The sequence below is a fragment of the Podarcis gaigeae genome (assembly GCF_964106915.1).
Source record: "Podarcis gaigeae genome assembly, chromosome: Z".
In the NCBI taxonomy this organism is placed as follows: Eukaryota; Metazoa; Chordata; class Lepidosauria; order Squamata; family Lacertidae; genus Podarcis; species Podarcis gaigeae.
In genome coordinates this window covers 3,664,796-3,689,630 of record NC_139691.1, presented here as the reverse complement: position 1 = coordinate 3,689,630, position 24,835 = coordinate 3,664,796, and the positions used below count along the sequence as shown (strand labels likewise).

Genomic DNA, 24,835 nt, shown 5'->3' with positions numbered 1-24,835 from the left:
TCCATTTTTGAAATCATTATAACCCAACCCAATTCAAGATAGCAGTGCGGGCTACAAAATACAAAATAAAAGTAGCCAACCAAACCATAAAAATAACAGAACCATTAGAACCAAACAAAACATAATGTCAGCTGCCATGTTTGCTGTTCACATCTCTACCCCACCTGCGTATAAAGCAGGGCTGGGCATCCTATTTTAATATCCTCCCCCCTGCATTTCTTCTCAATTGAGGGGAGCAGAACCTTTCTCCTCTCTTGCCTTGCATAGGGCCCTTCCAGACTAGTAGATGTTTTTTGTGGCCAGCATGCCACTGATACAACAACGGCTTGAGGAAGAAGAGTGTCACTCTGAGACATATGGGAATGTTTCTTTTGAATGGACCATTTCCTTGGAGGAAGAAGAGCTATCCTTTTGTGTCAAGGAAAGCTCTCTAGGGGGTGGAGGGATCCTGGCAGCAGCTGATTCAATAGTTAAAAACATAGATTGTTTGGTGCAGGATGGACAAGCAGACCACAGAGGAAATTGCCTGCCTGCCTGGTGTGAAGGTTGTTGGTGTTGATCATCACCTTGAGAGCCTGGTTGATAGTGCAGGGGAGGAATCAGTGGTTGTGGGGCACATTGACACCACTGACATGGGAAAATGCAGTCATCAGGTCCCAGGAGCCAAATTTAGGTTGCTAGGTAGGATGCTGTAAGCCAGGACCTCCAATGCCTTGGCTTCTATGGGCAGGGACAGCTGGAGAGGCACAGATTTGTGGCCTCAGTGTGTGGAAGAGACAATGGTGTCAGGAAGAGGGCTCTGGATTTGTGAGGCAATGGGGAGCATTTTGGGGCGAGCTAGGCCTGTACAAAAGGCACAAGCTCCACTTGAACCAGGTTGGAACCAGACCATTGGCGCTTGAAATGAAAAAGGTGGCAGAGTAGCTATAAAACCGATTGTGGGGGGAGCTAAAGGGAGCCGAGTAGGGTCCAGTTCAGAACAAATTTTCTCCCTGAGATGAAGATGATACTGGGGAAAATTTAAATGGGTTGTGTGCAAACCAAGGCATTATATGTGCAAGGGGACAGGGCAGCAATTCAGAGAGGCCAACACTCCGCGGCTCAAAAGGCAAGTGTCAAAGACACGTGAAGAGAGAGACTGTATTCAAGTGTTTGCTTGCTACTGCTAGAAGCCTCCGAGCCAAGATGGCCTTAGAAGACAGCAATATAGTGAACATAAAGGAAACTGGGTGGGAGAGAACCAGCAGGGCATGGTTATCTCTGGTGAAAAACTCAATGGGAAGGACAGGGGAGCATGCGTCAGAGGTGGTGGCACTTGGCACGTCAAAGAGGGCATTGAGCCCAGCACGTCAGAAATCCCCCAAGCGGCAGACTCTTCCATGGTGGTGATTCAGGGCCCCAAGAGCAATCTAAATACAGACGTACCTTGTAAGTCGAACAGAATCCGTTCTGGATGTCTGTTCGACTTCCAAAATGTTCAACTTAAAAGGCGCGGCTTCTGATTGGCTGCAGGAGCGTCCTGCAGCCAATCAGAAGCTGCACGGGACATTTGGCTTCCGAAAATCATTCGAAAACCGGAACAATCACTTCCAGTTTTTGATCATTTGGGAGCCAAAATGTTTGCGTTTACAGGCGTTTGGCTTCCGAGATTCCACTGTATTGGGGACATGCTATTGTGTCCCGATCAAAATGTTCAGGGAGATCTTGAGATAAGAAGGCACAACAAGAAGGACACACAGGGTTCCACTGCTACAGGTAATGCTACCTTTGGCTGACCTCTAATGCTGGGAGCTGAGGCAATGGACTGTGTGTGAGAACCTGGGGGGAAAGTTTGGCTTCCCACATCCATCACTCAATCCGTCTTTGTTTTGTACATAAACAGAGTAGATCATATGAACAAACAAACATGGCTGCCCCTACCAGGGGGGGGGGGGTGTCCTTCGTAGGCATGGTTTGCTCTAAGATGCTTTCACCCCCACACTCCTTTACCCTTCTGTCACTGCTGTGGATCAACTCACCCCAACACGCTCCGGGTAAACTCCTGCGCGCAAGAAGGAGGCCTTCCAGCTATCCACCTCCTCCTGGGTCTCACAGGCCAGCTCCAGCTGCCGGTAATCTTTGTACACATTCCTGGGGCAAAAGAAAACAAAAAAATTACCTAATATAAAACACATTTTAAAAGTTATTTTCACACATATATGCATTTTTAAAAAGCACGCTTTATCCTAGTATACGTATTTTCTACACATTACTCAGCTGGGAAACTTTATTGCAAAATTCTGAGAAGTGAGAATTTCAAAGGAGGACTGCGTTTCAGTTTGTGGATTGGTCCTGAAAGTATGAATTAGGTAGATTTGGCTTTAACTGAGAACTGAGTTGAGTTTCTCTCCCATCTGTAGTCATAAGTTAGCCAACAACTAAGGAAAAGGGGCCAAAAGGAAGTAATCAGTCTATATGCTGCTTTTTGTGAGACTGCCAGCTGACGAACAGTTCCATTTCCAAACACAGTTTGCAAAGCCTCTTCAAACCACAGTTTCAAAAAATGACTTGGAGGTTATCCCCAGCCATATTCACCCAGTCTGGACATCAAGCAAAGCATGGCTCCAGTAGGGATGCTTCATTAACTTGTTTTCTGTTAATCCTGCCATAAAGGGTCCTGATTTGCACCCACCAGTCTAATGTGAGAATTTGCACTTCTCTGAACTTTGCAATACAGTGCTCAGCTGAAAAAATGGACCAAAAGGGGTTTTACAAAGGTATATTTTAGGATAAAATATATTTAGAAATGAGATAGAGCTCATCTTTAAATATAAATTTCCATACAGATTTTTTTTTAATGGCAGATTACTGCACAAGGGGGGGTGGAACTTACATAAGAAAGAACTCATCTGAAACTGACATGAGCTGGAAATATGCTGATGCATCTGTAGGCTGAAATCAAAAGAGCAATGGAGGAGGGTGCAACCCCCAGTTTTCCAAATAATAATTTGGAGGATCATCTGAACTGAGTTTTATTTGTCAGACAGAGGGTGCAATTTCGTATCATACACTGAGGGAGAGCAGGGTGCAGAGAGGCTCCCATTCAGCCTTGGCCTCGCTTGCAACACCAGCTGCATCAGTGTGAGGCATAAACCACTTCTTTTCTGTACAATTCAGCTGGGTTAATCATTTGCAGCCAGGGATCTTCTGCATCTCTCCACCATTGCATTCTGCTGCTGGCTCTTCCACAGGCAGCCACCAGCCTTGTATCAGGAAAGTCACAGAGCCCAGTAGTTCCTTTGAACTTTAAAAACAAAATGTGATATATCCTGATCACAGATTCCCCATGCCTGTATCCTTCTTGGTCCTTAGAAAGCAGGGCTTTTAGAGTTTAGGAAACAATGCTTTTACACGTCCCTATAGCATCACCCCCCCCTTGTCCTTTATGCACCTAATTATCCCCAGAGTAAATACATCTGCCATCCTCTGCCTTTACTGATGCCTTTACTAATTGTCACCTTCTGCCACCATGGTGCCAACACCTGTCCTCTTACACCCCCACCTTCCTAATACTTGCCATCCCACGACCTCTTTCCTCACACTTGCCATTCTCTGCCCTTATAAAACCCCCAAATGTGCTGATGGAATGGTATTACTGGAATTTCAGATAAAGGGCAGCACCTCTGCTCAGTGTTGAAGAGGGCAAAGATGTGCTTGCTGGACATGAAGCCCTTCTCGACATCCCGCACCTTCAGATTATCCACTGGCAACATGTATTTCTTCTCTTTTTCCTGAAAGGCACAAAGAGCACCTGCCAGTTATTTCCCAGCCCTGATAAGCATTCAACACCGTTGTGGAGTGTGCTGATTTCTATTTAAGTAAAGGGGCTAATAGCATTAGCAACCATCATATTTATTTAGCTATAAGTCATAACAGAGAGAAGAAGAAAGATGTTCAGAGTTGAGCCACAAAACCAGCTCTTGATTTCCAGAAGCATGCAAGGTAATGTGATTTCCCTTGTGCAACAGCAAAAAGCACACAATCTCACTTGATGTAATAAAATTATCCCTGTGGACCATTGATCCCCTGCTGGTGAGGCTCGCTGACCTCCTGGAAAAGCAAAAATTTGACCCTCTCCTGTCAGGCAAAGATCATAAGACGACCCGGATGGTCGCCAGATTCTGTGTACAGATCTGTAGGTGCAGACCATCCCCCAACCCAAACTAGTTCGTTAAGAAAATCCCCAAACTCGGTTCCATGGGTGACTCTGGGTCATCTCTCTGCAGTAGCTTATCTTAAAGTTTTAAGTGTCTATACACTTAATCGCGTTTATAAATTTTAAATTTATTGTTGTACATTGTTTTAAATGTTTGTTTTCCTTCTGGGATTGTACCCCCAAGTGTGTTTTATAAGCTGGTCTCCGACCGTAATAAATTATCTATCTATCTATCTATCTATCTATCTATCTATCTATCTATCTATCTATCATCTATCCCTGTGGATAAACTCAGATATTTTCCCACAAGAATCTTTAAACAGAGAACACCGGCTAATGTAGTGAACAACTCCTCTATTTTCCAAAACACACAGGAATGCTGCTCCAAAGGTGATTTCTTAAAGTGGCTACCCAGAAGGGCAGGGAGCATAGTACCAACCCTCAATTCTGTAAAAAAAAACAAACCCAAAAAACAGTTCTGCACAGAGCAAAGGGAAAGTCCTATTCACAATTAGGAGAATGGTGGGGCAATACAAGGAAAATTGTGCGAGAAAGCTCAATTGACTGGAAGATATAATTTCCCCAACAAACGAATCTGAACAAAAGTTCAATAAAGATGGGGCATCGCACAGCCCACACATGAACTCTGTGCACAGTGGCCACCAAGATGTCTCTGGGAAGCACGCAAGCAGGCCCTGTGCACAAGAGCCCTCTCCCCGCTGAGGTTCCCAGCAACTGCAGTTCAGAAGCTATCTCCAGCCATCAAGGCTGGAGAGTCCATGAAGAAGGCTGAGGCAATTTGTCTTGGGCTGCAGCTGCGGGGTGACCTTGGGTAGTCATACTTCTCTGAAGTTTCTCAGCCTCATTCGCCTCACAGAGTGTTTGTTGTGGGGGAGGAAGGGAAAGGAGATTGTTAGCCGCTTTGAGACTCCTTAGGGTAGTGATAAAGTGGGAAATCAAATCCAAACTCTTCTTCTTCTTCTACTGATAGCGTCATCCTCCATGAATTTGTCTAATCCTCTTTTAAAGCCTCCCAAGTTTAGCTATTTGTTTATATCCTACTTTTCATCCCAAAGGACTCCTGGGCAGCTAACAACAAATGATTTTTCTAAAACCTCTATGTGTTCTGAGTAGAGGACTTTCTTCCATCTGTCCTGAATACTCCAACATTCAGCTACATAAGATGTCCAGTGAGAGAGTGTTATGCTGTTCTAGTGTTACTGGGATGGTCGATAAGCAGCTCACCCAGTCTAAACCATAGCTGTCAACCTTCCCTTTTTTTGCGGGAAATTCCCTTATTCCAGTGCCGTTTCCTGCTGCTATTCTGGATTGTTAGATATCCCGTAGACTGTCCCTGGGACAGGTGAGGCTGATGATCCCTTATTTTCAAACCTGGAAGTTGACAGCTATGGTCTAAACCCATAAACGCATCTTTCTGTGACCACGTTGCAAATCAGTAGAAAATACTGGTATATTTAAAATGACCTACAGGGGGAACCATTAAACCAGGAAGAGGGACAAACGTTCCCGTCATCCCAGAAGCCTCTCCTGCATTCAACTGCGGCTGCTTTATTGGAAAACTGAAGCAACATGATCTCTTACAGCAAGACAGAAAATGGGAAAGGCAGGCTGGCTGGTTGGCAATTCTCAGGCGCCAAAATCTAACTAGAAACAGCAAAAGCAAAGAAGGGGGTGGTGTGTGCATTGTTGTTTGAATTCTGACTATATCAAACAGGGTTGCTGGGCTTTTTCTCCTTGTTGTTTGAAAAGAACAGAAGGTGTGTCTCACAAACACTGTAGCCACAGGAGATTTTGAAAAGTGAGCAGAAATCACTCATTAGCCCAGGGGTGAGAACCTCAGGCCCAGGGACCTGCTATGTCCACACACTTCCTCTCAATATTGGACTTGCCTGGGGTGCAAGTGCAGAGACAGCCTCACTATTCTCCCTTCCATCCATAACTTGCTTTTTTAAAGGGATCGCTAGACACATTCCTGAAAGTAGGAGGAAAGGTTGCAGCATCCGGTATGTTTTCATTTAGAGAAAAGGCAAGCAACAGGCGACGTCATAGGAGATTATAAGATGATGGATGTGCCCACAAGGAACCATAGTTCTGGAAATGCATTTTACTCCACAATCCCGCTCAGTTGTTTCATAGGCATGGAAATGGGTGGCCACTTTCAAACCTATGAATCACATTGAGGTCAGGTCATGTTAGTAGTCATTTCCTTTGCTTTTCCCAGAATGAAAAAGTGTGATGTTTGTTTGTTTGTTTTAAAAAAATTGCAGCACAACAACTGTGAGCTTTAAGTCAGGCTAAAACTTGACCAAGGGGCCACCCATTGAGTTATTGTGTTCAGGTCCTGCTTGCCGGTTTCCCACAAGTATCTGGCTGACCACAGTGAGAACAGGGTGCTGGATCCGAAGTTCCCTTGACCTGATCCAGCAGCTTCTGTTATGTTGCTACAGCACCTAAGTTCCTGAGACCTCTGTTGCGTCAAACCAAGGTTCCACTTAACCCAACCCCAGAGTTCAACAGTGACCACCAGATGGTTTTGGGAATCCCACATGCAAGATATGAAGCCAGAAGTCCACCTGCTGTTTGCCTGCATTGCCAGGTTACTGGTATTCAGAAAGACAAAGCAAATTATTGGTTCTCCTAGCTCACCACTGCCTATGCTAAATGGCTGTGAGGGTTGCAGGGGGGGAGGAGGTCTCCCAGCTGTACTGGAAGATGATGGGAGCCAAGCCCTGAACCTTCTTAATGCAAAGCAGGTACCATTGAGCTACTGTCTGCCAAAAAATAAGATTCTAGTTCTCATGGCTCTGTATGGGTTGCATTAAAAAGGAACATAGGAATCTGCCTTATACTGAGCCAGAGCATCTGGTACATCGAGCTCAGTGTCATCCATACTGGCTAAGGGCTTATCCACATGTATCTTTCACCCATGCTTCCCAGGCACTGGTCTGCACTTAAAAGCCCTATATCCGAGCATTTTTGCCTTTCATTTCCCCCAGAGCTTTCCTGGTGAAAACCCGCTCTTTAGTGCTCAATCAAAGCAAGCATCAATTCAGGTTTTCCATGGATTGCCATTGCCTCTGATTCAGCTTTAAAAAGCGGGTTTTTGCGGAGAAATATCCGGGAGGGAGGTGCTCAGACATGCCTGGAAAGAGCAGAGGAAAGGTAAGTGTGGGTCAGAGGTGCCAGTTTCTCAAGATGATTGAGGGGGTCCAACATGAGGGGGGCCCAGCCCCCTAAAAAAAAAACTATGGGGGGAGTGCACCCCGGGCCAGGAGCTGGTGCTTATGACATGGGTCAGTGGCTCCCTGGGCCTTCTGACAAGGATCTCCCTAGTCCTACCCAAAGCCCTACCCACAGATGCCAGGGAACGCAACTGCAATATTTCTAATGCAAAGCATGTGCTCTAGCACTGACCTTTTAGCTAATAACCACAGGCAGAACCCTCAAGGTGTGTAATCCCCTTTTAATGCTGCCAAAGACATTGTACATCACCACATCTTGGGGTGGAAAATTCTGTGAGTTGAAGCAGGTGAACAGTGATAGCTTTCCTGGATCAGTTGTTCTAGTGTCATCATGTCCTTGCAGCAAACTCACAAGGGTGTTCATTGGCACCACAAAGGCCTTTCCCATCTGATGATTACAGGCTGCGGTGCTTATGAATACCAGTTGCTGGAAATAATGGGGGGGGGGGGGAATGCACATGTTCAGGTCCCACAGAAATCTGTAAGAACAGGAGGCCAGAATAGTTGGACCATTGGCTTCTTCTTAGGTTATTATGTTGCTGCAATGGGAGAAAGCGAGGGTGTATCTGGCTCACAGTCCATTGCCCCGCAATCCTTTGCTGCTGCTTACAGTTACTGCTCAATAACTTCTACCCATTTCAAATCCTGAAGCCATAGGATATGGTATCTCACCACCAGAAAGATGTCACTGGGAGGAGGAACCCAACTACAATAATTTGCTTTCCTGTTCTTCTGGATGAGGTACTTCAACGTTAACATTCATTCAGTTTTCACTGCTAATATGTGCTAAATGCAAGAACATTAAGGGCTGCTTCACAACTTAGCTATATGCTGCAGGGAAATCATATGGTGCAGCTCTTGCTAAGATGGACAACAGTGGACAGCCAGCAACGGGTTTCTTATCTGAGTGTCCTTCTACATTTAAAATTCCTTGCCCATAGAAACATAGCATGTCAGGGATAAATAATCTAGGCTAGGCTTCTTCCTGGTACACTGGTTTCTAAGTGCCTGTTGTTGCTGTTTATCCTGGGGGACATTCAAGCTTGCCATCTGGAATCCAACAAGAACCGCATGATTCTTGCTGGTCACATTGTTTGGCTATGACACGGTCTCTTCCCAAACTTTGGTGTGACACATGCATGCTTCTCGTTGCAATAATAACCACATCCGATTATATTATGTATGTTGTTGTTACATGCATACATGGTAGAAGGTCAAGATTATAAGGTCATGAAGGAATTTCCTAATGTAGGATGCAGTCCTGTAGGCTATATGTTCCTACAGCTGCTCTGCATGTTCTGGTGTTGACTTGCAACTGACCTCTCACAGTATCCACATAAACACCCACACACCCAAGCTACTGAGCTCTTCAAAGGAATTTTGCTCTAAACTAGCAGCTCAGCTCTTGGAAAGCACACAGTGCCCCTTGCCAGTTATGTGGCTCAGTTAGGAAACACCAGTGAAGCAAGCTCAAGCTTTTGCAGCAGTCCTGGATGCAATAAACCAGGCTAGCAACAAGCAAACCACCCTAGGATTCAGAGTACCAGGTAGGGTTGCAATCTGGCATATCTGGATGTGACCGAACTGCCGGTAGGACTTGCAGTGCGATGCAAGAGACCTTCTTGGACCCCCCAGTATCATGGCCCTTCTCTTGCACACATGATATGCTGTGCCATCGGCCCCCCACTCTAAATTCCTGGCCTCAGCCTCTCGAGTATTTCCATCTTCTCCCCTTTCAGCCCAGCCTGTTTTATATCAATGCTCTGACTTCATTTCCTGAATATAGAGACAGGAAAATGTGTAACGAGCTGCCGAGGGCCGAGACCTTCAAAGTGTTGGATGGGAGCCTCCAGCCCATGTGTTAGCAATCAAGCTGTGGGTATGTGTGTGTGCAGTGGCTGAAACGACCCAGAAGCATCCCAGCCAAAGGAGTAGGATGGGGCGGGCAGGCGGGGGCTGACTGGCAGAAGGAGTAGGTGCCTGCCTGCCTTGGGGTTGGGGGGGGGGGCGGGTATACAGGTTTGGGCTCAAGACCAAGACATCTCTCATTCTCTTTTTTTTAAAATTAATTATAAATTTTATTAGTATTTTCCACACAACAACAACAACACAAAAATATCGAAAGATAACAATTCAGTCATACCTCGGGTTAAAGTTGCTTCTGGTTAAGCCTTTTCGGGTTGCGCTCCACGGTGACCCAGAAGTAACAGAGCGCGTTACTTCCGGGTTTCGCTATTCGCGCATGCAAAGATGCTCAAAATGACGTCATGTGCATGCGCGGAAGCAACGAATCGCGACCCGCAGACGCAGGTTGTGTTCACTTCAGGATGCGAATGGGGCTCCGGAACGGATCCTGTTTGCATCCAGAGGTACCACTGTACACAAAAACCGACATTCAAAAAACCAAAAAAAATCCAAATCCATATCTTACAAGTTAATAATATAAACACTAAAAAGAAAAACAAACATTGACTTCCACCAATCCCACAGCACCTCCTTTACCTCTCATTGTGTCCTCCTGTCTTCCTTATCATCTCTATCTTAGCATCCAGATATAAATCCTTCTTTCTTATCCTTTCACTTCACAAGGTTATTCCAGACTCAGCCAGATTTCTGTCCTCGAACCTTGGCTTTTAAGGTATTCATTTAGACACTCCCATTCCTTTTTCACTTTTTGTTTTTTGCCTTATTATATCTGCATTATTATTGACTGCATCTCTCATTCTCAGGCATCTCTCCTTGAGCCTGAGGCTGGAAAAGGAGAAGAAGCTTCAGAGTTAACCAGGCTCAGATGATTTGTGGGTAGTCGTTTTTTTCTGGGACACGGAGCAAAGGGAGGTGGTAACATGAGTTCAGCGTTTTAATAGAGGTATAAAACAGAGGTGGGGGGCACCTATCAAGTTCTCCCCCCTCTGCAGCCCCCCGCTTCCTCTCACTCACTCACCCACACACATATCCCATCCACGTGCAAGTGTGACTCAGTGGTGAGAGAAAGCAGACTCTGGTCGTAACTCAGAGGCACTCCCTTCAAGGATCTACAGACACCCAGGGATCGGGGGGGCAGTGGGGGGGGGGGAAGGAGACGCAGGGCATATTCTTTCTGTGCCTGTTTAATAGGTATGGATAGGCGGGAGTTGTATTGTCATCCTCTCCCAAACACTCCAGCTGTCCTTATTTGTGTAACTTGTACCACCCTAATAAATCACCATCCTGATTTTTGTCTTTTGAGAAATCCCTCGTCAAAATGTCACCGTGGTGAGTTGCTACAGCAAGGTGTGCCATTTGAGTGGGGTGGGGGATAAAACTTCATTTCTTGCAAAAAAAATATGCTTTTGGATGTGCGGAATTAAAATCTGCTGTTATTTTTGTGTTTTGACAACATTTCGCTTGGTAAGTCTCCATTTGATGGATAAGCACATAAACTGCTTTCAGAAAACCAAATAATCTTTATTTTACCGTCTGAAAATGTCAGGTAATGCTAAACAACAACAATGTATAAATGCAAGTACCTGGCAATCATTTTAAATGATATCAGTGCAATTTTACACACATTCTATTTACCAAGCAAAACTAAATTATATTAATTTAACCAAAATATCTTTTGAATTCCCAAGTCATGTTACAAAATTTTAGCATCCCGCATTTTGGGAATTTGAAAGTTGAAAATTCGACATGCCCTATAATGCTACTGTGCTCATTGTGCAGAGTCCAGGCCCCCATGCCATACCCTCTGTCTCCAGAAATAAAATTTCTGGATGAGAGGGTAGGTGTGTCTAACGTACTCTAATGCACATGTGCATCACACTTAGGTACCATATAGGGATGGGAAGCCCGTGGCCACCCCCCATACTGTTAGACTACAATTCCCATTGTTCCTGGCCACTAGCCACACTTGTTTTGTGCTCATGGGAGTTGGAGTCTGGCAGCATTCAGAGGGGACCATGTTTGCAAGCCCTGGCATACAACCCTTTACCTTCAAGCGGGGAAGCGAGAGAGTTTATCTGCGTGTGTGTCTCCCTCCCTCCCTCCCGCATCCTTTATGGGAGGTTGTGAAATAAATGTAACAACAACAACAATAAAAAGCTCACACCCTCCCCACACCCACCCCTTGGATGCTGGGGTATTCAGCTTTGGAGGGAAATGAAAGTGGATGTATCTCCCTGCCTCTCTATATTTTCCTGTTGCTCACGTGACAAAGATGCTTCGCGCCTTAGAGCCAGGGTTGGTACCTGCGGCCCTCCAAGTGAGGGAAGGACCCCTAGCTCAGTGGTGGGACATCCATTTTGCACTGCATTCAACTCTAAAATTTCCATTTAGGGCTGGGAAAGCCTCTTGCCTGAAATCCTGGAGAGCTAGCGGCTGCCGGCCAGTGTAGACAAGGCCAAGTTGGATAGACAACAGATCTGCATTGATAGAAAGGCAGCCAACGATGCTCCTATTCTGAACTACTACAACTCCACCACCCCTGGTCATTGGCCATGCTGGCTGGAGCTGATGGCAGTTAGAGTCCAACAGCCTTAACTGGACCGAAGCCTCCTCACCACTTGAGAGCTGAGTTTTGCAAGATGCCTTTCACAACCACCTTCCTGTAAAAGTCCAAAGGGTGTCCTAAATTGGTTGATGCACTTAAGGCAGAGGCTCAAATGCCTGCTCCACCCCTGAGCACGTGCATGACCAATTCTACTATTTTGCCTTACACCTATTGTCTTTATGTGACTGCAGTTCAGCCCCTTGTTGGCACCTCTGCTCGTTTCAGGAAACAAGAGGGTGAAGAAAGAAAGAGACTGTGAATGACTAGCATCTGAGCTGGATGGATGATAAAAGTGAGACAGTAAGGGCAGGTGTGCTGGCTGATGTCAGATTCCCATTATAAGCCAAAGATGCTCTTTTCAAAGCACACCTTAAAGCAGTGCTTCTCAACCTTGAGTCTCTAGCTGTTGTTGGACTATGCCTCCCATCATCCCTAGTTAGCTGCACCAAGTGGTCAGGAATGATGAGAGTTGTAATCCAACAACATTGGGGGACCCAAGTTTAAGAAGTGCTGCCCTACAAGGAAGCCTTCCACAGCTTGCTGCCCTCCAGATATTTTGGGCTGTAACTCTCACCAGTGCTTTTTTAAAAGGGGGTACTCAAGGATATGCAGTACCAGCGCTTCTATTTTTGTTGAAAACAAAAGTGTGCCCTATTTTTCAAGGGGGGTGGAAACATTGATTCCCATCAGCCCCAGCCAAAACATATGGAGGGCACCAGTCTGGAGAAAGCTGCTTTGTAGGATCTGAATGGGGAAAGCTTATATACAGTACTATTGAGCAGATGACCCAGCTCTGCAAGTGATAGTTGTTGCTCACTTCCCCTGAACAGATTATACTTGCGTAACTGTGCCAAATGCCTTGCATCCCACACTCCAGAAGTCAAGGAACGTGAGTATAATGGAAGAATGGTCATGGCGGGCCTCCGAAAAGCAAGGGGAGTGACCTGAGTCCTCCAGATCGGTTGCTAGTTTTGTTTCATCCCTGCTAAACCATGGATTCCAAATCTCCCTTTCTTCTGCCTCCCCCCACCCCCATCTTGTGTGTGCTGGTGGGTTTACATATTGCACATAAAGCAGCCTTTATCCCTGCAGCAATGGAGAGGAAATACAGCACATGGCCCTTGGAACATCTGGAATCGCTACACGGGAGCCGCGCACCAGAGGGAAGACAACATTCCTTGAGTTTCCATCCAAGGTATGGAGCCTTCTTTTCCCCTCCCTCGCAACCTTATCCACCAGGCGGCTCAGTTCCTGTCGAACCTTGACCTTCCCAGCAGCTGGCAAGCTCCTCCTTCAAGCCTCGTTAGTTTTGCACTGCCACGTCAATTGAGGCAGAAGTGCAGGAGAGAAGCAGGAGAAGGAAGGGAGGCGCAAAGACCAGAATGACGGAGCCACAATGAGTGCCAGATGCTGGGTGGGGACTGGAGGCCACAAAGGAGGTATGGGAGGGAACCAGATCACTCTCCTGGTAGCCAGAGGCTAACTGCAAAGGCAAGTGGCCAACGTGGGAGCAAAGAAGCTTTGTGGCGGACCTGATCACAAATGCCGCACTCCCCGGACATTTGCTCTGGAAGCCAAAGCAGAGTTGGAGTTCCTTTGGGGCAACAGCAGCAGCAGCAGCAACCACAAAAACCAACAAAGCGTTTCATGGAAGCATTGTGTGGATACTTCAGGCCCAAGCGATCTTCTACCAAGAGCTGACCAGATGTGGGGGTTCCCTAAAAGGAGCTGAGGACCCATAACTCCTCCACCTCCAGCACACGGCTGCATCTTCCAAGAGACTCTTCTCCCAATTTTTCAGTTGGTGACAACTGTTTCCTTTCTTCGTTTATTTAATTTTGTTTCTATTTTCCCTCCCCCTAAGGAACCTGCGATGTGGCCGAAGGGATCTGGGTGGTTTTCCGTATGAAGAAGCTTGGAGAAGAAAGGGGCAGGACGGTTGAATGGATTCTGCGGATGCGGGGATCACCGAAGCTGGCGCGAAGTTTCTTCCCTGGCAGCTGGTAAAGTAAGCTGCTTCTTCTGATAGGACTTGGTCTTCCCATTGCCTGTTTCCCCCCTCTCTCTGTCTTTCTCTCCCCTGAGAACGGTCAGCCCGGAGGCAGGAGCCCGGGAAAGAAGTAAGTGCACCACCTGCTTGCCGGCTTTTTGGACTCAGAGGCTCCACTCCGTCTGCCCAGTGTTCGGACTACCTGTTCAGGATTACAAGATTGTACAGTAGTCTGCACATTGGTTAGGCTGTGCTGGGATATACATCGTATGCTGCTGGCACTGTGCAGTGAAAGAGGTGCTTGCCTGGCCAAAGGAAAATGATGCCTGGGTTCTCTCTCCATCCCTGTTTTCATCTCTGAACTTCACCTTTTCTTAGCTGTCTTGCTTCCTTCCACGTCCCACCTCCCTCCCCTTGCAGGCAGGTAGGGTGCTCTCTTCTTGGGTTTGCGGTGGGGGGTGCAGACCACAGAAAGTGAGATGGCAGGAGATTTTTGGCTGGCGCAGGTTTGCGATGCAAGTTTTAGTGGGTCACAGTGAAGCAGCGTTAGCTGTCTACTAAGTACCAGAGATGCTTGCCATGAAGGGTTTGAATAGTACAGTGGTACCTCAGGTTACAGACGCTTCAGGTTACAGACTCCGCTAACCCAGAAATAGTACCTCGGGTTAAGAACTTTGCTTCAGGATGAGAACAGAAATTGCGCTGCTGCGGCACGGCGGCAGCGGGAGGCCCCATTAGCTAAAGTGGTACCTCCTGTTAAGAACAGTTTCAGGTTAAGATCGGACCTCTGGAATGAATTAAGTTCTTAACCCAAGATACTACTGTAGTGAGACTGGAGAAGTCAGTATAAGTTGCATCTTCAGCTGAAAGCATTCGTTGTGTTGAGCTATTTCAATTGCTTTTGTTTGATCTGCTCATTGTACATAACCCCTCAGTTAGTTAAGAACTCTTCTGGGGGCTTCCTAGGATGGGAAGCTGGAAGCTGGCAAAAATGCTGCTCATTTTAAAAAAGCATCAAAAGGATTCTCAGAGCTCTCAAATATAGTTTCAATATTTACTCTGGCACCTTTCTGCAACTTCAGGACAAATATGGAAGAAAAGGGCTTATCCACATTTCCATTTGGTCCATATTTTATTCTGTTTGCCCCATGCTTTCCAGGCATGGTTCCGATAGGATTTTTGCTTGCCCGAAGTCAGTCTGCAGAAAGCCCAATTTACATATGCTACAATTCAGCATTAAACAGTGGGTTTTCCCTGCGAAAGCAGCAGGGCAAACGAAAAGCCTTTCAGACCCCTGCCTAGAGAGCATGGGACAAATGGAAGTGTGAATGAACCCAGAGAGAGAGAGGGCAAGAATCATGGGAGATGGGGAAAGATTTAAAAGGAAATAAGATGCAGGGAAAGTGCACAAGTGCCGATCAATATGAATTGCTACCATGTTATCTGCAAGGGGTTGAGAGTCAGAACACAAAAGTGTGCTCTAATACCTCAGAGGCACTGGGTTTTCATGGTAAGATCAGGCTCTTTCATCGGATGCCTGAAGAACCCCTGGAATCTGGGGGAAGAGGCTGCTGCTCCTTCTGAGACCATTCCACAAGAAATAAATCAGAGCCCTGAGAAGCCGCAGCAGTTTCCTCCCCTTTTTACCTCTTATCTGGGATGAGTTTTCAAGGCAGAAATTGAAAGCAGGGAAGGAAACTGTGATAACATTCGGTTCATCCACTAAACTCGCTGGAGCTACTTCTGTCTTAATGACTGATGAAGAAGTTCAAGAGGCAAAAGGGAGACAAACTAAGGAAATGAGAAAGCATTTCATGCTGGCTGTGGAGTGTGTGTTCCCTCCTTAAGTGGCTCTTGCAATAAACAAGAGGTTTATTTTAGCCAGCTGTCATGTTTGGATCCCTGCCCCTGGGCTGCCTTTTAATCTTGCAAAAAGTGCAGAACTCTTTTTTAATGTCTATGGTGAACGATGAAAGTTTAAATTAGCTTGTGTTCACTGTGCTTAAATCCTGTCACCTGAAAGAAAAATGGATGGGAGGCAAGATTCATTCCACGTTTTTCACTAACTGGAGCACCAAGTGAAATACACGGTGTGGTTTTGATTTTCACTCGATGGAGGCAAGGTATAATTTGGGACAGGGTAATCTAAGTCAGTTTTCAGCGTGAAGGCCAGAGCCTGGTACCCAAACATACGGAATACAAATAAAAGGGAGAGCAGCTTTGGGCATCCACAGAGAGCTTTCCGTATACAGTGGTACCTCTAGTTATGAACTTAATTCGTTCCGGAGGTCTGTTCTTAACCTGAGACTGTTCTTAACTACTGGCGTGCTTTCGCTAATGGGGCTTCTTGCTGCCGCTGTGCCGCCGGAACACAATTTCCGTTCTCATCCTGGGGCAAAGTCCTCAACTTGAGGTAACTCTTCCAGCTTAGTGGAGTTTGTAACCTGAAGCGTTTGTAACTCGACATACCACTGTACTGCTTGGTAGTCACACCAGACCTTCAAACATCCAGCAGCTGCATTTTAAATTGCATTTTAACCTGTATTTTAAATTGGTTTCCCCTCCCTATTATGTTTTTACTGTAATTTTTACTGTTGTTAGCTGCCCTGAGCCCAGCTCTGTCCGGGGAGGGTGGGATATAAATTATTATTATTATTATTATTATTATTATTATTATTATTATTATGAGTTTCCAATGTGGAGGGGCTGGCTTCAGCTGCAGAATTTCCTGAAGAAATTAAGCCCCAGGAGAAAGTCACAAAGCAGAGATTCCTACAAAAATATGCCTAACCCCACTCCACCTCAGAGGGTTTCAGTGATGGCAGGCCAAGGCACATTGCAGAGACAAAGCATAGGTTAAAAACTCCAAGAAATCAAACAGATGCTTGATGAATGTGGCTATTATGCAGAAGGGTAAAATGTCCACCCTTCTTAGTCATTCACACATCATCTTCTTAAGCCCGTTTAATATGGATTAGCAACTGCCCATTAACATGCCTTAAGCACCAGTCAAAAAAGGTTAGAGAGTAGGAAAAAGGACGGATCAGTGCCAACTCCCTTCCAGCCATGTGCTGGAAGTAGTGGACTGTCTATTATAGTATTCCTAAAAGGGTGCAACCCTTATGCACTCAGAAGTAAGTCCCATTTAATTCAATGTGGTTTGCCCCCTGGTTAAGTGGGGCAGCCTAGACTAGAGAAAATAATAATAATAATAATAATAATAATAATAATAATAATAATAATAATTGTGCACATCTATGGAAGATTCATCAGTGGCAACTAGCACTACTGTTCAACAGACACTGAAGATTAATAACAAGCAAAAGGCTGAGTCAGAGAGGTCACTGGGATGAATCAGCTAACATATTATCCCTCTTCTTCTCTGCCCATCAACCTCTCTGCCTATCATCCTAGGCAGGCACCCTCACTGTACAGGCAGCCCCTCCATTTACGTGCGTTCAATATGTGCACGACTGTGTATACGCACGTTGTGCTGAATCTGGAAGTGATCCAGAAACATCATAAAGGCGTCACTGAAACGTCACTAAAACGGAGGAACAGGGGCAGGGGAGAAATGGGGTGTTTGCCAGCTTTTTCAATGGGTTTCAACTGTACGCAATTTCATTGGTGTCTGGGGGGCTACCTGTACTGTTTAAATGCAAGTTGAATACTTTTTTATTTTAGCACATAATTTTGTTATGCACAGCTGTTTTTAAAGTTTTCCTGTTTTTATTGTTGATAATTATTTTGTATTATTTTGCAGGCACTGCATTTTTTAAATTAAGCAGTATACAATTTTCCCCCTACATAAAATAAACACACTTTACAAATGTTTTGTCCCCACCGACAAACACACACATTTTCTGAGCAGTGGGATAATTAGGGCAGCCCTTCCAGCTGAGTTAGGGTCCAGTTGTTCGGTTTTTGCCTCCCATTATGGCCAGTGGTCAGGGATGATGGGAGCTGTAGTCCAACAACATCTAGAGAGCTGCACCCCACTGCCTATTGCTCAGAAGCAAATTGCCCCTAAACCCAAAGCAAGCTGGTAGCCATTACCACTTCTTGTGGCAGTGTGTACTATCAATTAATTACATGTTGTGTGAAGGAATACTGTCCCGATTTTCAATCCAACTGATTTACTTATGTTTGGTGGGGATGCGGGAGAGGGCCTTCTCAGGGGTGACTGCTCCCAGACTCTGGAACTCCCTCCCTGCAGAAGCCAGACTGGCTCCCTCCTTGCTGTCCTTCTGCCAGCAGGTAAAGGTGACTTTATTCTGGCAGGAATGTGGGACCTGACTGCTTTTAAATGTGTTGTTCTATTTTTACTATCTGTATTTTAATAGATTTGTTTTTAAATGATTTTTATTCCATTATAGTTTAATTGTTTTCTAACAATTGTATTTTAGCTTTCTATGTTTTATCTGTGTTTGTTTTAACTTTTGTAAGCATGCCTTGAGTCCTGGCTCTGGGGAAATGTGAAGTATAAAATAAAACAACAACAACAAATTATTTGTTAAATTTATATGAATGGAATGCTTTTTTTTAAAAAAAAATATCCCACTTTTCCATGCAAAATGCCAGATTTTCACTGGGCCCCAAGTTCTAGTGTTATGAGAGAGGGAGGAAAATTTCACTTTATCCACACCATACACTGTGTCACAAACAAATCTTGCAAACTTTTCTCCCAGGTGAGTTCTCCCGTGACCATATCTGGTTGCCCTTTTCTACATCTTCTCCTGCTCTACAGCACTCTGCTTGAGACACAGCAACCAGAACTGTGCGCAGTATTCCAACCATGGCCTCCCCATAAGTTTGTTTGAAGGCACTGTGATACAGGCAGTTTTATTTTCAATCCCTTTCCCAATAATCTCTACCACAGAACTCACATACAGCTCTTGCAAAAGTTCCTGTCCTATAGGTCAAGGTAAAGGGACGTCTGACCATTAAGTCCAGTCATGACCAACTCTGGGGTTGCAGCGCTCATCTCACTTTATTGGCTGAGGGAGCCGGCGTACAGCTTCCGGGTCATGTGGCCAGCATGACTAAGCCGCTTCTGGCAAACCAGAGCAGTGCACGGAAATGCCGTTTACCTTCCCGCCAGAGCAGTACCTATTTATCTACTTGCACTTTGACGTGCTTTCGAACGGCTAGGTTGGCAGGAGCAGGGACTGAGCAACGGGAGCTCACCCCATTGCAAGGATTCGAACCGCCGACCTTCTGATCGGCAAGTCCTAGGCTCTGTGGTTTAACCCACAGCGCCATTCACGTCCTGTCCTCTACTAGCAGCTTATTGCATTGTTTCAGAAAGCCTTGAGGAAGAGAGAACAGTCTGGTAGCATTTGTCACTGGGACCTTGGGTGACACTGCAGAGTCCTGGCGTTAAGCAGTCTCCTTTTACAATGTGCTGCTGCTGGCAGGATTGGTCTAAGAGCCTCTTATAAAACAGGCCCACTGGATACTGGGGGCATCTCATGAAGAGAACCAAATGGGCAGGTGAGATCACCGCCCCAGCACCCCACTTGGCCAACCCACTGGAAGCAATCGGTTCCTAGCTGAAGCTATTGCTTCAGCAAATCTACTGCACTATGGCTCTCCACAGATCAGGGATCCCGCCCGTTGGGAGGCTGACAAAGGAAAACAGCAAGAGAATCCAAAAATAAGAGGGGCTCTTGGACGTAGGGCAGTGTAAGGCAAGTCTAACCCCATCCATTTCCCCATTACACACCATCAGCCACTCCCTTCACAGCAGGCAAGAACCCCATCTATGCTAAGACCTTCGCCCCTTTAAGACCCTTTTACATTCCAACCATTTCCTTCAGCGGGGGCGGTGGGGGGGGGGGAGAGAGAACAAGGCAGCTTTTGCGGGAAAAGGCTGGGTATTTTGCTAATGGGGCCCAGATGTTTTCACCACCTAGTCTGGTTGCCCAGATCCACTGTAACTGGGTGGGAATAGGCTGGGCTACTCTCAAGCAGCAGAGGTACCTTGCTTGACTCAATGGCCAAACTTGTTCGGCTTCTCTCGTGTAGAAAAAAGCAGCCCTTTGGTTTAGCCGCCACAGAGAGGTTGGGACAAAAAAAGCACAACATAACCTTACAAAAGAGGGGGTGTAGGAGGGGGGTTCAAGCCCCCTATTGTGCATATGTGCGCGCACACTTACAAATGCACACAGCCCTCAAGAGATAATTCACTGAATCCTCAATATGTTAATTTAAAAAACAATAAGGAAAAGCCTTTGAACTCCATTGGGCTGGGTATGAAATTGGGTGGAGGGGGATTCCAAAAGAAACTAACCTGATATTATTATTATTATTGAAAAGGTAAAGGTACCCCTGACCGTTAGGTCCAGTCCGACTCTGGGGTTGTACACTCATCTCGCTCTATAGGCCGAGGGAGCCGGTGTTTGTCCGCAGACAGCTTCCAGGTCATGTGGCCAGCATGACTAAGGGACCCCTGACCATTAGGTCCAGTCGTGACCGACTCTGGGGCTGCGGCGCTCATCTCGCTTTATTGGCCGAGGGAGCCGGCGTACAGTTTCCGGGTCATGTTGCCAGCATGACTAAGCCGCTTCTGGTGAACCAGAGCAGCGCACGGAAACACCGTTTACCTTCCCACCGGAGTGGTACCTATTTATCTACTTGTACTTTGACATGCTTTCAAACTGCTAGGTTGGCAGGAGAAGGGACTGAGCAACGGGAGCTCACCCCGTCGCGGGGATTCGAACTGCCAACCTTCTGATCGGCAAGCCCTAGGCTTTGTGGTTTAGACCACAGAGCCACCCGCGTCCCTATTATTATTATTATTTCAATGCCACCCTTCCTTTGAAGATCACGGGGCGGCTTACAATATAAAAACACAAAAATGCATACCATAATAACAATCAATAACAATAGACACCCCCACATAGTTTAAAAGGCTATAGATTTTTTAATTAAGCAAAGTCCTGCGAGAAGATGTTTATGACTGGCGCCAAAGTATATACCTGTCTTCCTGCCTTCCTGGGGACAGTATTCCACAAACAGGGAGCCACTGCAGAAAAGGCCCGTTCTCATGTTGCTGCCCTGCAGACCTCTTGCAGAGGAGGCACACGAAGAAGGGCCTCAGATTATAATTGCAGGATCTGGGTCATATGTGGAGACTGTCCTTGCAGTATTGCGTTCCTAAGCCATTTAAGGCTTTATAGGCCCAGAAACTAATTGGCAGCCAGGGTTGGCGTTATATGCTCAAACTGTCTTGCCCCAGTGAGGAACCTGGCTGCTGAATTCTGCACCAGTTGAAGTTTCTGAACTGTCTCCAGAGGCAACCCTACATAGAATGCATTGCAGTAATTTAACCTAGAGGTTAGATCTATACCTCCTGGGCTAATGTACAGATCAAGACACAGTTATCCTTCAGAATTTGCAGTTCACCGAATTTTGCAATATTGTTCTCAGCTCAAAGAAAAGTATCAAAACCCATTTTTTAAAAAAATCTTATTTCGGAATTTAGAAATGTATGCATCAAGATTAAATATATACTTTATGATAAAATACGTATCTATATATGCATTTAATTTTTCTGCAGTTTTTTAAAAAATTACATATTAATATAGAGGATGGACTGAACAGTTTTATGAATGAACACATGTGAAACTGACACAGACCAAAACCTATCTATCCATTTATTATACTGCCCTATACCCATTGCTCTCAGGGTGTTTCAAATCAGCCTGATCCAGCCATTTGTGTGTGTGTGTGTGTATCTAGTCTCTAACATGTGTACATGAAAATGCATAGTTATGAATCCTAACGTACTCCCTGGCAGTGCACAGACTGCCATTTTACACTCTGAAGATCCTGGGTTATACAGTGGAACCTTGGTTGTCAAACGCTTCGGAAGCCGAACAATTCGGAACCCGGAAGTGAATGTTCCCATTTTCGAACGCACCTCGAAAATCGAATGACTTCCGAGGCGTGTTTCTCAATTTTCCCCATTCACTTTGCTGACAGACCTTTGATCCTTGGTTGTTGGGTCAGCAGGGGTCAGGGGTTGCAGGGATCAGCAAACTTTTTCAGCAGGGGGCCAGTCTACTGTCCCTCAGACCTTCTGGGGGGCCCGACTATATATATATATATTTTTTTGGGGGGGAGAACAAATTCCTATGCCCCACAAATAACCCAGAGATGCATTTCAAATAAAAGGACACATTCTACTCATGTAAAAACACGCTGATTCCCGGACCGTCCGTGGGGCAGATTTAGAAGGCGATTGGGCCAGATGCGGCCCCTGGCCTTAGTTTGCCTACCCATGGTTGAACGGTCTGCTGGAATGGATTACATTTGACAACCAAGGTTCCACTGTATTTCAAACAGTTGACTACATATTGTAGGTCATACAGCCTTTTCTGGTAATTCTTTAACTCATCACCCTGGCTTTTAAATCGGTGGGGACCAGACAACTATATTGGAGAGTAACTGACCACAGCAAGAGCGTAAGGAGAGCCAGCTGGATCGTGCCAATGGCCAGTGTTGTTTTTTTTAAAGAAAAGAAAAATGGTGCTGGTACTAACCATGAAGTGGTCACAGTAAGTGCCATCCTTTAAACATAGGTTGGGGGGGAGTTGCTGGTACCCCCTTGGGAAAAAAAGCACTGCCAATGGCCCTTCTAGTCCAGCACAGTTGACTGTGGTCAATAGATATCTGTGGGGAACCTGCAAGCCAAGCCCAAGCACAAGAACACTCCCCACCCTTCTGGGGTTTCCAGCAGCACTATTCAGAAGCACTTCCTGCCTCCAACTGGGGAGGTAGAGCACAGCCATTGTGGCTAGTGGCCACTGATAGTCGCCTCCTCCGTGAAATTTGTCCAATCCTCTTTTAAAGTCATCACTGTGGGTTAAACCACAGAGCCTAGGGCTTGCCGATCAGAAGGTCGGCGGTTCGAATCCCCGCGACGGGGTGAGCTCCCGTTGCTCGGTCCCTGCTTCTGCCAACCTAGCAGTTCGAAAGCACGTCAAAGTAGATAAATAGGTACCGCTCCAGCGAGAAGGTAAACGGCGTTTCTGTGCGCTGCTCTGTTTCGCCAGAAGCGGCTTAGTCATGCTGGCCACGTGACCCGGAAGCTGTACACCGGCTCCCTTGGCCAATAGAACAAGATGAGCACTTCAACCCCAGAGTTGGTCACGACTGGACCTAATGGTCAGGGGTCCCTTTACCTTTAAGTTAGTGGCTATCACTGCTTCCTGTAGGAGAGAGTTCCATGGTTCAATCATGCGCTATGTGATGGACATCTGTCCTCAGCCTTCCAGCCTTCATTTGATGCCCACAAGTTCTCCCCCTTACAAGAGGTGGAGAAATACTTTTCTCTCTCCATTTTCTCCATATTATGCATAATTTGGCAAACTTCTATCATGTTGACTCTTCCTCGCCTTTTCTCTAAACTAAAATGTCCCAAATGCTGCCACCTTTCCTCCTAAGGGAGTCTCTCCATCCCCTTGATCATTTTGCTTGGCCTTTTCTGAACCTTTTCTAACTCTACAATGGCAGACTGAGTAGGGAGCCTTCAGCGATGTGACGGTGGTCGCAAGTCCTTGGGCAATGAACCATGGTAATAAGATCAGGCAGGGGTGTTACAAATGTGTTCTGTTTTCACCTTTGAAATGCCAGCGGTTATGGCACTCTCCATGAACACTGGAGACAGCTGGCACCCAGGAGCACCCTTCATTGTAAAGCCAACAAGCTGACATGATCTGCAAAAAAATAATAATCCTAGGGCTCTCTATAAATCCCTACTAAAATATACTGCTTTGCTTCCAAGTGGAGTTCAGCTACAGACTTCCAAGTGAAAACTGCTTATGTTTCCCTCCAAAGAGGCCAAGGAGTGGGACCTATGAAAGAGGAGGGGTGTGTGGGTGTAGGGATATGGTGCTGAAGTGGAGCAGGAGGGGCGGAAATAAAAACATGTTTCCCCTTTCCCTTCCACTCTGGTTGAAACAAAGGCCCCTTTCTTCTGCTCAGCTCCTGCCCCATCAGCACTTGGGTCTCCCTGCATTTATTCAAGGGATGGTGGCTGGCAGGTAGCTGCCTTAATTGGGCAATGCTGCCTCTCGCCATCCATCCAGAAGGGAAACAATACAAATCTGCAGCTGGTATTCAGCCCCAGGGCTGCCCTCACCCAAGGATTAAAAGGAACTGCTATCCCCACACACTTCAGCCCCAACCCCTGCAGCTGGAACTAGTTAAAATGGCTTATGTTTCTGAACTGCAGTCATTCCCATCACCTCTGAGTAACTGGGGGATTCTGGACACCTCTGGAATCCAGATGCAGAGACCAATTTGACATCGAAACCCAATATTTGTGTCTCTCACACTCTCCTGCCTTCACACCTAACTCTGAGGGGGATGGACAGCAAGGGCCTATCAATTTGACAGACATATTCTGTCTTGGAAGCTTTGTGTCGACAGCAACAGGGTGAGTGACTGATACTGCAATAGCTTTGATAACCAAAGTGCTACTAATTCATGCTTTCCCATCTGATGGATGGGTGAAGATCTCAGAAGGAAGGGTTGCTGTCTCAGGAGCTGCTTAACCAGAAATAAGGGCCATTCATTGTGTACAATAGCACACTGTTGGTCTGAAATGCAGCTATCCTTTATGATAAATCCATGTGGTTTGAAATAAGGAACATCTGGAAACATAGTACTCAGGTTACAAGGGAGAGGCCACTCTCCCCATTACTCCCTTTTCATCAGGCAGAACTGGAAAGGTAGCTAGGGGCCATTTCATACATGATGTTTTATTTACCTAAATGGATTTGGGGGAGGGGGCAGGAGGCAGGAATAAGTACACCATCATGTGTGAAGACAGTGCACTCATCTATTTC

The 24,835-nt window shown here is 46.0% G+C and overlaps 1 protein-coding gene and 1 long non-coding RNA gene across 16 annotated transcripts in view; both read right to left on the bottom strand.

The window, feature by feature from the left end:
* DNM1 (dynamin 1) overlaps positions 1–24,835 on the bottom strand; it is a 133,214-nt gene that overhangs the window by 23,177 nt on the left and 85,202 nt on the right. For all 15 annotated transcript variants that reach the window (XR_014560087.1, XR_014560088.1, XR_014560089.1 and 12 more), the window contains 2 exons: positions 3,661–3,770; positions 2,019–2,130 (listed from right to left, as the gene is read on the bottom strand). Coding sequence is in view for 12 of the 15 variants with exons in the window: in XM_083721725.1 (XP_083577851.1) it covers positions 2,019–2,130; positions 3,661–3,770 (222 nt within the window). In the remaining 3 variants the exon portion in view is untranslated. The remainder of the gene's footprint in view (positions 1–2,018; positions 2,131–3,660; positions 3,771–24,835) is intronic.
* LOC310836548 lies at positions 17,721–19,321 on the bottom strand. Its single transcript, XR_014560133.1, has 2 exons — positions 19,246–19,321; positions 17,721–18,873 (listed from the first exon to the last, which is right to left on the bottom strand). It is a non-coding gene; the product is annotated as an uncharacterized lncRNA (long non-coding RNA).